The sequence below is a fragment of the Sinohyriopsis cumingii genome, chromosome 8, assembly GCF_028554795.1.
Source record: "Sinohyriopsis cumingii isolate HCF-2022 chromosome 8, ASM2855479v2, whole genome shotgun sequence".
Taxonomy (NCBI): domain Eukaryota; kingdom Metazoa; phylum Mollusca; class Bivalvia; order Unionida; family Unionidae; genus Sinohyriopsis; species Sinohyriopsis cumingii.
The window spans coordinates 23,702,375-23,717,273 of NC_142968.1; the positions used below are offsets into that span (position 1 = coordinate 23,702,375).

General features: G+C 35.1%; 1 protein-coding gene across 2 annotated transcripts in view; it reads left to right on the forward strand.

The window, feature by feature from the left end:
• LOC149793145 (sortilin-related receptor-like) overlaps nt 1–14,899 on the forward strand; it is a 241,847-nt gene that overhangs the window by 183,451 nt on the left and 43,497 nt on the right. For both annotated transcript variants that reach the window (XM_089967067.1, XM_089967068.1), the window contains 2 exons: nt 6,673–6,880; nt 10,163–10,269. In XM_089967067.1, coding sequence (XP_089823193.1) covers nt 6,673–6,880; nt 10,163–10,269 — 315 coding nt within the window. The remainder of the gene's footprint in view (nt 1–6,672; nt 6,881–10,162; nt 10,270–14,899) is intronic.

Below are 14,899 nucleotides of genomic sequence, written 5' to 3' on the forward strand. Positions count from 1 at the left end.
GTGCTATATCATATAGGTGAGACATTGTACTATGCTGAACATTAGTGCTCTATCATATAGGTGAGACACTCTACTGTGCTGAACATTAGTGCTATATCATATGGGTGAGACACTGTACTATGCTGAACATTAGTGCTATATTATATAGGTGAGACACTACTATGCTGAACATTAGTGCTATATCATATGGGTGAGACACTCTACTATGCTGAACATTAGTGCTATATCATATGGGTGAGACACTCTACTATGCTGAACATTAGTGCTATATGATATAGGTGAGACATTGTACTATGCTGAACATTAGTGCTATATCATATAGGTGAGACACTCTACTGTGCTGAACATTAGTGCTATATCATATGGGTGAGACACTGTACTATGCTGAACATTAGTGCTATATTATATAGGTGAGACACTACTATGCTGAACATTAGTGCTATATCATATAGGTGAGACACTCTACTATGCTGAACATTAGTGCTATATCATATAGGTGAGACACTACTATGCTGAACATTAGTGCTATATCATAAAGTTGAGACACTCTACTATGCTGAACATTAGTGATATATCATATAGGTGACACACTACTATGCTGAACATTAGTTGTTATATCATAAAGTTGAGACACTCTACTATGCTGAACATTAGTGCTATATTATATAGGTGAAAATAGTGGTAGGACATGTCACTGTACTCAGTAATAGTGGTTGGACACCTTGCTGTTCTCACTGTCATAATGGTATGACACCCTAATGTGCTCTCGGTCATAGAGGTTGGTCACCCTACTGTTCTGTCTGTGATAAGAGTGAGACATCTGACTGTTCTTTCTGTTGTAGTGGTTGGACACCTTACTACATGTATGCTGTTTGTCATAGTTTTTCTGTGCTCGCAGTCAAAGTGATTGGATACCTTCCTGTTCTGTCATAATGGCTGGCACCTTACTGTGCTCTCTGTTTTAGTGGTAGGACATCTTACTGTGCTCTCTCTCATAGTGTCAGGACACGATACTGTTCTCACAGTCATATGGGTGAGACATGTTACTGTTCTCTGTCATATGGGTGAGACACCTTACTGTTCTCTCTGTCATATGGGTGAGACACTTTACTGTTCTGTCTGTCATAGTGATAGGACAATACTGACTGCTGAACATTACTGTCATAGTGGTAAGACAATTACTGTTCTCTTATTGTAATGGTTGAACTACCTTACAGTGCTCTCTGTCATAGCAAAGGACAATTACTGTTCTCTTATCGTAATGGTTGGACTAACAGTGCTCTGTCATAGAGGCTGGACACCCTGCTGTGCTGAACATTACCTCACTTGACTGATATGCAAATGAATTTTGGCCAGATTTTTAATTTAGAGGTATTTTGATAAAACAAGTCAGTGCTCTAACATTGTTTTTAAGCCAAGGGCCTTGACTCTGGTTCTAGCTGTACTAGTTTCTGGGCATGATAATGCAAGCAATTATGAATGGATTTTTTTCAAATCCAGTTTGTGGATATATCTTATGAATACATTGAATGATGCCACTTACATGACTTTGTTTTTTTTTGTCCCTCCCACAAAATATTAATTATTGATTTAGTCAAATTTGGCATGTGGGAGTACATCTTGACATTGTCTGTGACAAATACGTGGATTTTCTATACCTGATATTAGGTTCATGGACAAAGGTCATTACAAAGAATTTTATTCTGCATGTACAGTTTTTATCTCATGAAGAATACTCGGACAGTTTAAAAATAATATGTTGTCAAGAATATCAGAAGGGACCCTTGTTGTTGTTATTTGATAAATGCAGCCTTACTTCTGTTAGAGTCATGACCTTGTTTGCTATCTAAGAGAAGCACCATGCTAGTAATCTCCCTCTGCTTTATAAATGTTGCTTAAAGAAACCTGCACAACAAATGCACAATATGTGTACATCATGTGTTAAAGACAAGAATTCTAGTGCACAGTTCACATATCCATTACTAACTCACTCACAATGGTGTCCAAAAACATAGACTGCACTATAAGCAGCAGGCAACTTACTGGGGACCTAACAAAAAGGTGGTACCATCTACATCACAGGCAGAGAAAACTGAGTACCGGTACATCTATTTCATGAAACAGCTATCTATGTAGAAATTCAATTTTTTTACAAATTAGTAAATACTGATGCCATGATTTCATTGCAAATAATAATTCGTCTCATTCTTGAGGAATTCTCTGAGCACCATTTCAGGAATTTTAAGTTAACTACAAATTCTGAAACACACGTCTCCATAATGAACCATGCCTGTGAAGCAAAGTTTTCTATTTCACCAATTACCCATTTCACTTGATTTGCCTTGCTATCTTTGATCACATCTGTGAATAAGTAGGCTAATTTAAGTTGGTTTTATTATGTTAATTAAACCATAGTATATATAACTGTATTCAATTGAAATGAGTTGTCCTGACTCATTACAATAACCACTAGCTCTTACACAGGTAGGATTTGCATACCATTCTTTTATTCCACTCATTTTATTTAATTTGATACAATATAACCTGATAATACCCTTATGACTCTATGGTCATATCCTAAATAACAGAAAGAAGCGAAACCAAAACGTTATGTAAAACTTAACAAAGAATTTAAATCTTTAAGTTATAAAATGAAAATTTAAGAGGAACTTAGAATATTGTGAGTTACACTGAAAATAATCATAAAAGTCCTATCACAATTCTAAATGAATGAATGTTCCAAATGAACTCCAGCTCTTGAATGTGCTGAAGTGCCAACAGTTGTGATGTAGCACAGTGACATTGTCCAGAACCCCTTGGAATGAATTCACAGTAATCCCAATATAGTACTTAGTCCGAAAAGTTGCATGTGTACTTTGTAATTCCAATAAATAATTTAAATAAATGATTCCTCTCAAACTAAATATAAACATAACATTGAATACTTTTGCAAACTGAAAATAAAATAAGAACAGTAATAAAAATTGGAATGCATAATTGTTCACTTCTTCCTTCTTATATCAGTCCCCAAGACTATTACAACTTAATGTTGCAATACCTCTCACACAGTTTATATTACAACACTACCCACCTGGCTTATGTCACAACAGTACCCACCTGACTTATGTCACAACAGTACCCACCTGACTTATGTCACAACACAACCCACAACACAACCTGCCTGACTTAACTCACAACACTACCCACCTGACTTATGTCACAACACTACCCACCTGACTTATGTCACAACACAACCTGCCTGACTTATGTCACAACAGTACCCACCTGACTTATGTCACAACACTACCCACCTGACTCATGTCACAACAGTACCCACCTGACTTATGTCACAACACAACCCACCTGACTTATGTCACAACACAACCTGCCTGACGTATGTCACAACACTACCCACCTGACTTATGTCACAACACAACCTGCCTGACTTATGTCACAACACAACCTGCCTGACTTAAGTCACAACACTACCCACCTGACTTATGTCACAACACTACCCACCTGGCTTATGTCACAACAGTACCCACCTGACTTACGTCATAACACTACCCACCTGACTTATGTCATAACACTACCCACCTGACTTATGTCACAACACAACCTGCCTGACTTAAGTCACAACGCTACCCACCTGACTTATGTCACAACACTACCCACCTGGCTTATGTCACAACACTACCCACTTGACTTATGTCCCAACACTACCCACCTGACTTATGTCACAACATAACCTGCCTGATTTATGTCACAACACTACTCACCTGACTTATGCCACAACACTACCTACCTGACTTATGTTACAACACTACCCACCTGACTTATGTCACAACACAACCCAACTGACTTATGTCAGAACACAACCCTACTGACTTATGTCACAACACTACCCACCTGACTTATGTCACAACATTATCCACCTGACTTATGTCACAACACAACCTGCCTGATTTATGTCACAACACTATTCACCTGACTTATGCCACAACACTACCTACCTGATTTATGTTACAACACTACCCACCTGACTTATGTCACAACACAACCCAGCTGACTTATGTCAGAACACTACCCACTGGACTTATGTCACAACACAACCCTACTGACTTATGTCACAACACTAACCTACTGACTTATGTCACAACACAACCCACCAGACTTACGTCATAACACAACCCATCTGACATATGTCACAACAACCTGCCTGACTTATGTCACAACACAACCTGCCTGACTTATGTCACAACACAATCCTACTTACTTATGTCACAACACAACCCACCTGACTTATGTCACAATACAACCCACCTGACTTATGTCACGACACAACCCACCTGACTTAATCATCAAGTGGAAAATTACCTGAACCATGAGCAGGTTCATTATATAGAACCCAAACACAAATAAACAACCTATTTATAGATCATTATTTTAAAATGCAATCTACCCTCATGGACAAATATTAGCTATGTAATATCTTATTTATAAATGATCACTACAATCTATAATCATAGACAAAAATTCAAAACAACATAGATATTCATAACAATACATTGCAGGTCTGTTTTTGATTTGCTGCAGAAATACAAAAAATACTTACACAAGTCAAATATCAAAACATGATCGGCACTTAGATTCTCACAGAAATACTCACAGACATAGCTATTACTGTCGACTAACATATTTCATTTTGAATAAAAGAGTGCACATTGCATTTATGATGATTACACTTAAAGATAGAAATAAAAATACTTAAAGATAGAACTAAACCATGAATTTAATTTGTAAAAACTTGTTTAATTTGTTATTTATTAAATTAGTACTTCCAATATGTATTAGTGACAGTTTTATTGATCAGAAAATGTCATCGAATATTATTTACAGTGTATTTAGAACATTGTTTAGAAAGAAAATTTAACAAAATATAGGACTTCTTATTAGAAATTAATAATTTCATGACATTTCAGTTACAGATTTGATTGCAGTTTTCTTCACATTTAATTAATTAGGATCAATTTTGGAGATTTTTTCTTGGTTTTAAAAGGGATCTGTTCCTGGCCCTGTATTATAAGTGGGTTTGCGATTATCAGGGCATGAGTTATTGAGGGAGTGGTGTATTGGGATTTGCAGTTTACTTTTAACATCATTCTAGCTTCATCTTGTTCCAAGACCAAGAAATCATCCTCAGTGTAAGCGTTAAGTTTCATTTTCCCAATATTTTTGAAACTGTCAAATTGTTTCAGTTCATAAAAGTATGACATCCAAGTGGCAAGCTAACTAGCAGACCACTGATGATACAAAACTTTTTCCACATTTTTATGGTGTGTGAGCTTGAGTATTCCTACGTGTCACTTAAATTGTACAGTTTACATAACCACATATGAGGGTGTCAGCACAACAAAACTGTGTCAGAAGTGCAACATGATTCAGAGGAGTTGTCAGTTGCATGAAATAAACATTGCAGTTAACTTAATAACACAATGTTTACAGTCAACAAGACATGTTATACAAAGACAGCTCTCGTGGACTTGTATGAAAATGAAAGCATTATACTTACTAATGAGCTACCTCAGTTGTAGTTCTTTTCCTTACTTTTTAAAAACAAATTCTTCTTTTGAAGTTAACTTGTTTGCCCAGTAAATATGCTGCCAGAAGTTTTTTAATTTTTGTAGAGGTTTTGATGGTCTGTTCTGAACAGAAAAATTATGATAGATAAAGATGCTTGACTCTGGTCCCATAATTCATGTGTGTCATTGAATAGTCCTACACGCCATGACCTCCGTACGGAAGGATTTTGAAGGGAGATAACACTCTCATGCCAGCCAGTTCAAGCATCTAACTGACCGATAATGTCAAGTAAATGAAAAACAGACGTATTCATCCACAAACATTCATGTAGATAGGCAGATGCACAGGAATTTAATTAGTCAGTTATGGCTTGCTCCAGCTGCAACATTTAAACAAGATGTTAACTAATGCAGCCCTGGAGATATTTGTCAGTATCACCAGAAATGGGGGTAGGAAATGCATTTTGGAGGTTAATTCTTAATACATCCAGATAATCTGCTTCCAAGAGATTTTCATTTAGCCAGATGCCTAGTTGTCCATTTGCAGTTCAGGCTGGTCTGCCTTAGATGTAAGGTCAAAAGATCTGAAATCCAGATACAAAATCTGGTTCTGTCAACATGCCAATTATTTTTTTAATAAAATTGTGTCTAAATAATTACATGTTTCCCTCTTCTATTTTGTAATGTGAGTAGAAAGTCTAGATTATTTGTTGTCGTTGTAGAGCTACATCAGTCTACTTGTATTTAATACCAAACACTTTGGTGAATCTTAAATGACCTTGACGTTACAAGGCTCGGAAGTAGGGTACAACCACATCATGGGTAAAGTCAGCTTCGGGGCTTATTGAGTTAAATGTTCTATTCAAAAAGAAAATTGTATCATTTATTGTAAGTATTTTTTGGCAAAATTGTAGCTTGGACAGACTGACAGACAAGTGATTCTCCTGGCTTCCCACTGTAAAGGAATGCACTGAACCATTGACCAATTCCAACCCCAGCTTGATCATGTGAATCATCATGTAGTTGCATTTGGACTGTTCATATTTTTCTTTCTTGACAAGTGCTTGTAGTTTTGTTTTCTGTTTTTCAGACTTACACTGTATACTATGCGGACACCATAGACCACAGAAAACACTCTATTGCTGGTTCTATGTCTAAAACCAAAGTGAGCGACAGCTCAGCAACAAGTCTTATAATTGAGAACCTGTCAGCCTGTCAAACATACTACTTCCAGGTAGCTGTCACTGGAACAGGGGTCTGCCCACTTAGTGAACTCTTCACTATCCAGACTGGAAATGGTAAGAACATAAAAAGTATTTTCTCAGAATGTAATATAGCTACTCGTACATCATTTTCCATCAAATACAGACCCTGAAATGGGTAAATAGGCTGTATCTCCATTTTCTTTGCATTTTATGTGCACTTTATTTGCATTTGAAATACATCAGAATTCATTTCTATTCACATTTGCATTGCACATATTGTCTCATCATTTTACGTTCATCAGTTCCATTCTTTGCTTCCTTTTATTTTCACTACAGTAACTTTGGACAAAAAGTGAAAAATGCATTTAATGAAGTTGAATTTCCATTTTTGAAAGTCTTCGGGGAGAGAACTATTACTTTCATATCACTGTTTCGGTGGCCTTTTGGTTAGAGTATCCGCCTCGGATGTGGGAGATCGTGGGTTCGATCCCCGGCTGAGTCATACCAAAGACTTATAAAAATGGTTCTAACAGCTACCTCACTTGGCACTAAGCATTAAGAGGTTAGTGTTAGGATTGGTTGGCCTGGTGTCAAGATAATATGACTGGGTATGTGGCATGATGCCCCAGTGCTAGACATCACTATAAACTGTCACAATACAGACATGAGTAGCGATATAGTTGAAAAATTGTTAAAGCTACGTTAAAATTCCAAATCACACACACACACTTTCATATCATATCTTACTAACAGTGTGCTTTAATAAAAACAGCAGATGCATAAAATGCAGATGGCAACATTGATTTTAAGATAAATAAAAATATTTCTGCAACTGTATTAAATGTAAAAAATATTTTGTCAGAAGAGGTTATTATTTCATTCAAATAAAAAAATTCTTGGTACAACCACTGGTGATGTCATCACATCAGTGGCGGTTGTTTACGTCTGCCACGACAAGAACAATGTCACGTCGTGTAAGGGGTGAAATGTTTTCTGTCGGTGTAAAGAATCTGATAATAGATTATTGTGTTAAAGCTGAATTTGACAATTAAATTTAGCATAAAGGATTATCATGTAAAATGAATTTTGACAATTAAATTTAGCATAAAGGATTATCATGTAAAATGAATTTTGACAGTTAAATTTAGCATAAAGGATTATCATGTAAAATGAATTTTGAACCTGGAAATGTAGCAGCACAGCTAGAAAATATTCAGTTTTAAAATCCATTCAAAGAATGCATTAATGTTGCTTTCCATTTTCATTTTTTAATTATTGTTCAGCATTTTCTTTAAATTTCATACATGATTTTGTTCGAATTAAATCATTTTGTTCTCATTCATTCTTCATTCACTCTGCATTTCTATTTTTGTTTCACTGGTACATTTACCAGTTTTATGGTTTTGTTGTTGTTGTTGTTGTGGGGTTTAATGCCATTTGTCAGCACATGATAGGCTATACATGGCGGCCAGTATTAATGGTGGAGGAAGAACCCGGGAAAACCCCGGAAAGAACCACCAACCCACAAGAAGCTACTTGCATGCTTTCTCACATACCTGCATTGGCTGAATCCGAGATTAGAACCCACGCAGACAGAGGTGAGATGGCAGTGATCTGTAACGGTGAACGCTTTAGACCACTCGGCCACTCGGGGCCCCTTTATGGTTTTGTACAACTGTAGATAATGCTTCTAGGACACAGTTGCTCTGGCTACTTCAGTCTGATTTTGCACTGATAGAGTTCAGTCAGAAGACATTTCCAGAGACAAAGTTATACGATTTAATATCCATTATGCCAGATACACATTACCCAGAATCACTGCAGAATATAATATAGGTCACAGACACTTAATTTTGGAAGTTTTATGGATCATGGTTTCTATGGGATGGCCAGTTGCATGTTCATCATTCGTAAGCTTTAGTTGGTCATTAATTCTCCTCCTAGACTGCATGGAGGTTTTGCTTGAAATTTTACACACACATTCATCCCAGGATCTAGTTGGACCATAATTAAAATCATGCTGCTCAGACAGCCAGTATTTCTCATTATGTCTCATTGGGTCTAAACAAAAATGGTTTCACTTGGAGAACCAGTTTTAGCAACACATTGGCCATCTTGAAATCTTATCGCTACTCCTGAAAGGACAGTCATATCAACATGAGGGTTTCACTATAACGTTTTTTTATCCTGTCTAGCATGTCCTAAACATAAATGGAATCTATCTGATGTCCACTATCACCACCATGACTGTCATCAGGAAAATCTTGCTTTGCCTACTGTACAAAAAGCTGCATCAACATAGGGTTCTTGCCCAAATAACTTCGTATGATGTCTGTTTGGTCTTAAGAAGGTTCTGCATATGAAAATCCGGTCCTGAATGGACAGTCACATCAGCCTGGGTTTTTCACTAAAAGACTTATTATGATGTCTCCCTGGAAAATGTACATTTCCTGTTGACCATTTATCCATAACAAATTTGACGTGAAAATGAAGCATTTAAAATTTGGGGTATTTGTTGAAGAGCATATTGTTAGTCATATGTAGTTTCTTTCTCTCTCTCTGTTACATGCCAACTCTTCTGATTTAATCGGGAGTCTCCAGATTTTGTGTAGAAAACCCAACAGTCCTGAGCAGGTCTTCAGATTTAATAAAAACATGATTAAATTTGAGTTGCACCGAGTCAACTAGAAGTAATCAGGGTACTTATCATATAGATGGAAGCGTCCTCCATATGCACACAACACTAGCTGTGGGCTAAACTGAAAGACTTGCCATTTCTGCTTCATCCACCAGCCGAGTGGTAAAATGTGTCGATCAATTGATCATTATAGCTATGCTAATATTTTCAGTGACAGAATTCAGTAGCTAAAAGACCCCCAAATGTTGTCATTATAAGTATACTATTTTTGCCGGCCTAAAAGACCCCCAAATGTTGTCATTATAAGTGTACTATTTTTGCCGGCCTAAAAGACCCCCAAATGTTGTCATTATAAGTATACTATTTTTGCCGGCCTAAAAGACCCCCAAATGTTGTCATTATAAGTATACTATTTTTGCCGGCCTATAAGACTATTCATCTTGACCAGAAAATCTGAGCTTACTCTTATACTCTGAAAATATGGCCAATACAGGAGCCAGTTTGACAATTTTATAATTCAAGAATATCTGAGATGGTTTCAGATATCAGAGATGGTTTCAGCATTCACAAAGTAGAAATGATCTAATCATTGGATTACAAGAAATTCTATTTAATAGACAGTAAATTGTTAGCTTGTCCAAGGAACTCTTGTTGTTTTGTTGTTATTGTTATTGCTATTACTATTATTATTATTATTATTATTATTATTATTGTTATTATTATTATTATTACTACAGATGAATTGGCCAGTGTAAAGGAAATTCAGTTTATACCAATCAACAAGACGGCTGGGAATCTGACATGGCTTGCATCCTGCCCAGATGCAGAGGTTATACCACCTATGGTGAGTCAGTAGATATATTTCCTTGCCATTACAAAAGACAATCCCTGTTTTGATGATTGTAAAACATTCTTGTGACTGCAGCTGGACCACTTTGTCATCCTGACCCCTCAGTTACACAGACTGTATTTGCAATATTTATTATCTTCAGAAATATTTACATTTCAGACATATCTTTTATACTGTTATACAGGATATAGCAACATTTTTACACTGCAACATAACACATAGCACTGTCATAAAAAAAACATTGAATAATATTGGACTTTTATTCAGTAGCATTTCTTTATGACATTGCTATATATTGTGTCGCAGTGTAACATAACACTTTTTTCAGTGACATTTCTTTATGACGGCTATTTATTATGTCAGAGTGTACCTTATGATTTGTTCAGTTACATTGCTTTACGTCTCTGATATGGCAATGTATTTTATCAGTACAACATAAGGCATTTATTCAATGACATTTATTTATGACATTGCTTTGTATTATGTCACTGTAACGTGAACTTATTTAATGAAATTTCTTTATTCCATTTTTTATTCCACACTGTGTCATACCAGTTTTTATCAATGGTATTTTTCTTGGATATTGCTGTGTGTTATCACAGTGTAACATGCAACTGTTACTAAATATTTCTTTATGATGTTGTTATATCTTATGACACAGTGTAACATAGAAGTGTTTATCATTGGTATTTCTTGGATATTGCTATGTGTAGTCACAGTGTAACATGCAACTGTTCAATATTTCTTTGTGACATTGCTATATCTTATGATAGTGTAACATACAACTGTAGTTCAATGATATTTGCAGAACATTATTGCTGAAAATGGACCTTATTTTGAAATTATTGAATATTTGAAACAAGCTTAATATGCTAAGAGTTTGACAGTTGCTGGTATTGTTATATTAAAGAGCCTGAACATTTGCTGTAAATATGTTAACACATGTACTATGCATTATTCTGAAGCATTTCATTTATTAAGTGCCGTTGACTGTATAGTTTGTACCTGTTAACTTTTAACCAAACAAAAAACTCAGTGTGCTTTGATACAGAAATACTTCCATGTTGAATTACTGGTAGTAGATAAACCAACAGCCTTGTAAAACAAATCCTGAGATATACAATCATCAGTACAGGCTGAATTGGCGGTGGGACTCTAAAACATCTTTCTTGCCACATGCCCAATGCCTTAACCACTGAACCACTGTAGCCACAATGAGTGTGGTTCTCATTGGTTTCAAAGTTATGAGTCCAAGTGTGGGGCCCATGAAGGTAGTGCATGTATCAAAGTTATGACTCCAAGTGTGGGGCCCCATGAAGGTAGTGCAGGTTAGGAATCCATGATGACCGAACTTTGAGGGTGAGGCCATAAACAGTTTGTAATGTATGAATCAGGGCTGAGTCCCTAGGGATGGGAGAGATCCAAGAGACAACACTAGTTCAGTAAATGATTTTTCCTTTATGTGTAGAGAAAGTGATCCTATATATGGGGTATTGCAAAGAAGATACATTACACGAACATTATTAACTGGTATTGTGAACTATTATTATCCTCTACAATGTCAGTGTGTGTGAATTTGCATTCCCATGCTTACATGTATCAGCTGCACATATAAGTGATATCAGGCCTGTTACATACCAAAATTACATTGACTTGCAGCTATCGAAGTCCCAGAAATGGGTTATGTAGTACTGCTAGTTAGTACACTACATGATTAGGCAGTAATATTTTTTTATACACTAGATGATTGTGTAGTACTGTTAGTTTATACACTAGATGATGATGTAGTACTGTTAGTTTATACACTAGATATTGTGTAGTGACAGTAGTAGTACTATTAGTTTATACACTAGATGATTATATAGTACTGATAGTTTATACCCTAGATGATTGAGTAGTACTGCTATTATATTCACTAGATGATTATGTAGTACTGCTATTATATTCACTAGATGATTATGTAGTACTGTTAGTTTATGCAGTAAATGATTATGTAGTACTGTTAGTTTATGCAGTAAATGATTATGTAGTACTGTTAGTTTATACCCTAGACGATTATGTAGTACTGATAGTTTATGCAGTAAATGATTATGTAGTACTGTTAGTTTATGCAGTAGATGATTATGTAGTACTGATAGTTTATGCAGTAGATGATTATGTAGTACTTATAGTTTATGCAGTAAATGATTATGTAGTACTGTTAGTTTATGCAGTAGATGATTATGTAGTACTGTTAGTTTATGTAGTAGATGATTATGTAGTACTGTTAGTTTATGCAGTAGATGATTATGTAGTACTGTTAGTTTATGCAGTAGATGATTATGTAGTACTGATAGTTTATGCAGTAGATGATTATGTAGTACTGTTAGTTTATGCAGTAAATGATTACGTAGTACTGTTAGTTTATGCAGTAGATGATTATGTAGTACTGTTAGTTTATGCAGTAGATGATTATGTAGTACTGTTAGTTTATGCAGTAGATGATTATGTAGTACTGTTAGTTTATGCAGTAGATGATTATGTAGTACTGTTAGTTTATGCAGTAGATGATTATGTAGTACTGTTAGTTTATGCAGTAAATGATTACGTAGTACTGTTAGTTTATGCAGTAGATGATTATGTAGTACTGTTAGTTTATGCAGTAGATGATTATGTAGTACTGTTAGTTTATACCCTAGACGATTATGTAGTACTGTTAGTTTATGCAGTAGATGATTATGTAGTACTGTTAGTTTATGCAGTAGATGATTATGTAGTACTGTTAGTTTATGCAGTAGATGATTATGTAGTACTGATAGTTTATGCAGTAAATGATTATGTAGTACTGTTAGTTTATGCAGTAGATGATTATGTAGTACTGATAGTTTATGCAGTAGATGATTATGTAGTACTGTTAGTTTATGCAGTAAATGATTACGTAGTACTGTTAGTTTATGCAGTAGATGATTATGTAGTACTGTTAGTTTATGCAGTAGATGATTATGTAGTACTGTTAGTTTATGCAGTAGATGATTATGTAGTACTGTTAGTTTATGCAGTAAATGATTACGTAGTACTGTTAGTTTATGCAGTAGATGATTACGTAGTACTGTTAGTTTATGCAGTAGATGATTATGTAGTACTGTTAGTTTATGCAGTAGATGATTACGTAGTACTGTTAGTTTATGCAGTAGATGATTATGTAGTACTGTTAGTTTATGCAGTAGATGATTATGTAGTACTGTTAGTTTATGCAGTAAATGATTACGTAGTACTGTTAGTTTATGCAGTAGATGATTACGTAGTACTGTTAGTTTATGCAGTAGATGATTATGTAGTACTGTTAGTTTATGCAGTAGATGATTATGTAGTACTGTTAGTTTATGCAGTAGATGATTACGTAGTACTGTTAGTTTATGCAGTAAATGATTATGTAGTACTGTTAGTTTATGCAGTAAATGATTATGTAGTACTGTTAGTTTATGCAGTAGATGATTATGTAGTACTGTTAGTTTATGCAGTAGATGATTATGTAGTACTGTTAGTTTATGCAGTAGATGATTATGTAGTACTGTTAGTTTAGGCAGTAGATGATTATGTAGTACTGTTAGTTTAGGCAACAGAGATTATGTAGTACTGTTAGTTTATGCAGTAGATGATTATGTAGTACTGTTAGTTCATGCAGTAAATGATTATGTAGTACTGTTAGTTTATGCAGTAGATGATTATGTAGTACTGTTAGTTTATGCAGTAAATGATTACGTAGTACTGTTAGTTTATGCAGTAGATGATTATGTGGTACTGTTAGTTTATGCAGTAAATGATTACGTAGTACTGTTAGTTTATGCAGTAGATGATTATGTAGTACTGTTAGTTTATGCAGTAGATGATTATGTAGTACTGTTAGTTCATGCAGTAAATGATTATGTAGTACTGTTAGTTTATGCAGTAGATGATTATGTAGTACTGTTAGTTTATACCCTAGACGATTATGTAGTACTGTTAGTTTATGCAGTAGATGATTATGTAGTACTGTTAGTTTATGCAGTAGATGATTATGTAGTACTGTTAGTTTATGCAGTAGATGATTATGTAGTACTGTTAGTTTATGCAGTAGATGATTATGTAGTACTGTTAGTTTAGGCAGTAGATGATTATGTAGTACTGTTAGTTTAGGCAACAGAGATTATGTAGTACTGTTAGTTTATGCAGTAGATGATTATGTAGTACTGTTAGTTCATGCAGTAAATGATTATGTAGTACTGTTAGTTTATGCAGTAGATGATTATGTAGTACTGTTAGTTTATGCAGTAGATGATTACGTAGTACTGTTAGTTTATGCAGTAGATGATTACGTAGTACTGTTAGTTTATGCAGTAGATGATTACGTAGTACTGTTAGTTTATGCAGTAGATGATTACGTAGTACTGTTAGTTTATGCAGTAGATGATTATGTAGTACTGTTAGTTTATGCAGTAGATGATTATGTAGTACTGTTAGTTTATGCAGTAAATGATTATGTAGTACTGTTAGTTTATGCAGTAGATGATTATGTAGTACTGTTAGTTTATGCAGTAGATGATTATGTAGTACTGTTAGTTTATGCAGTAGATGATTATGTAGTACTGTTAGTTTATGCAGTAGA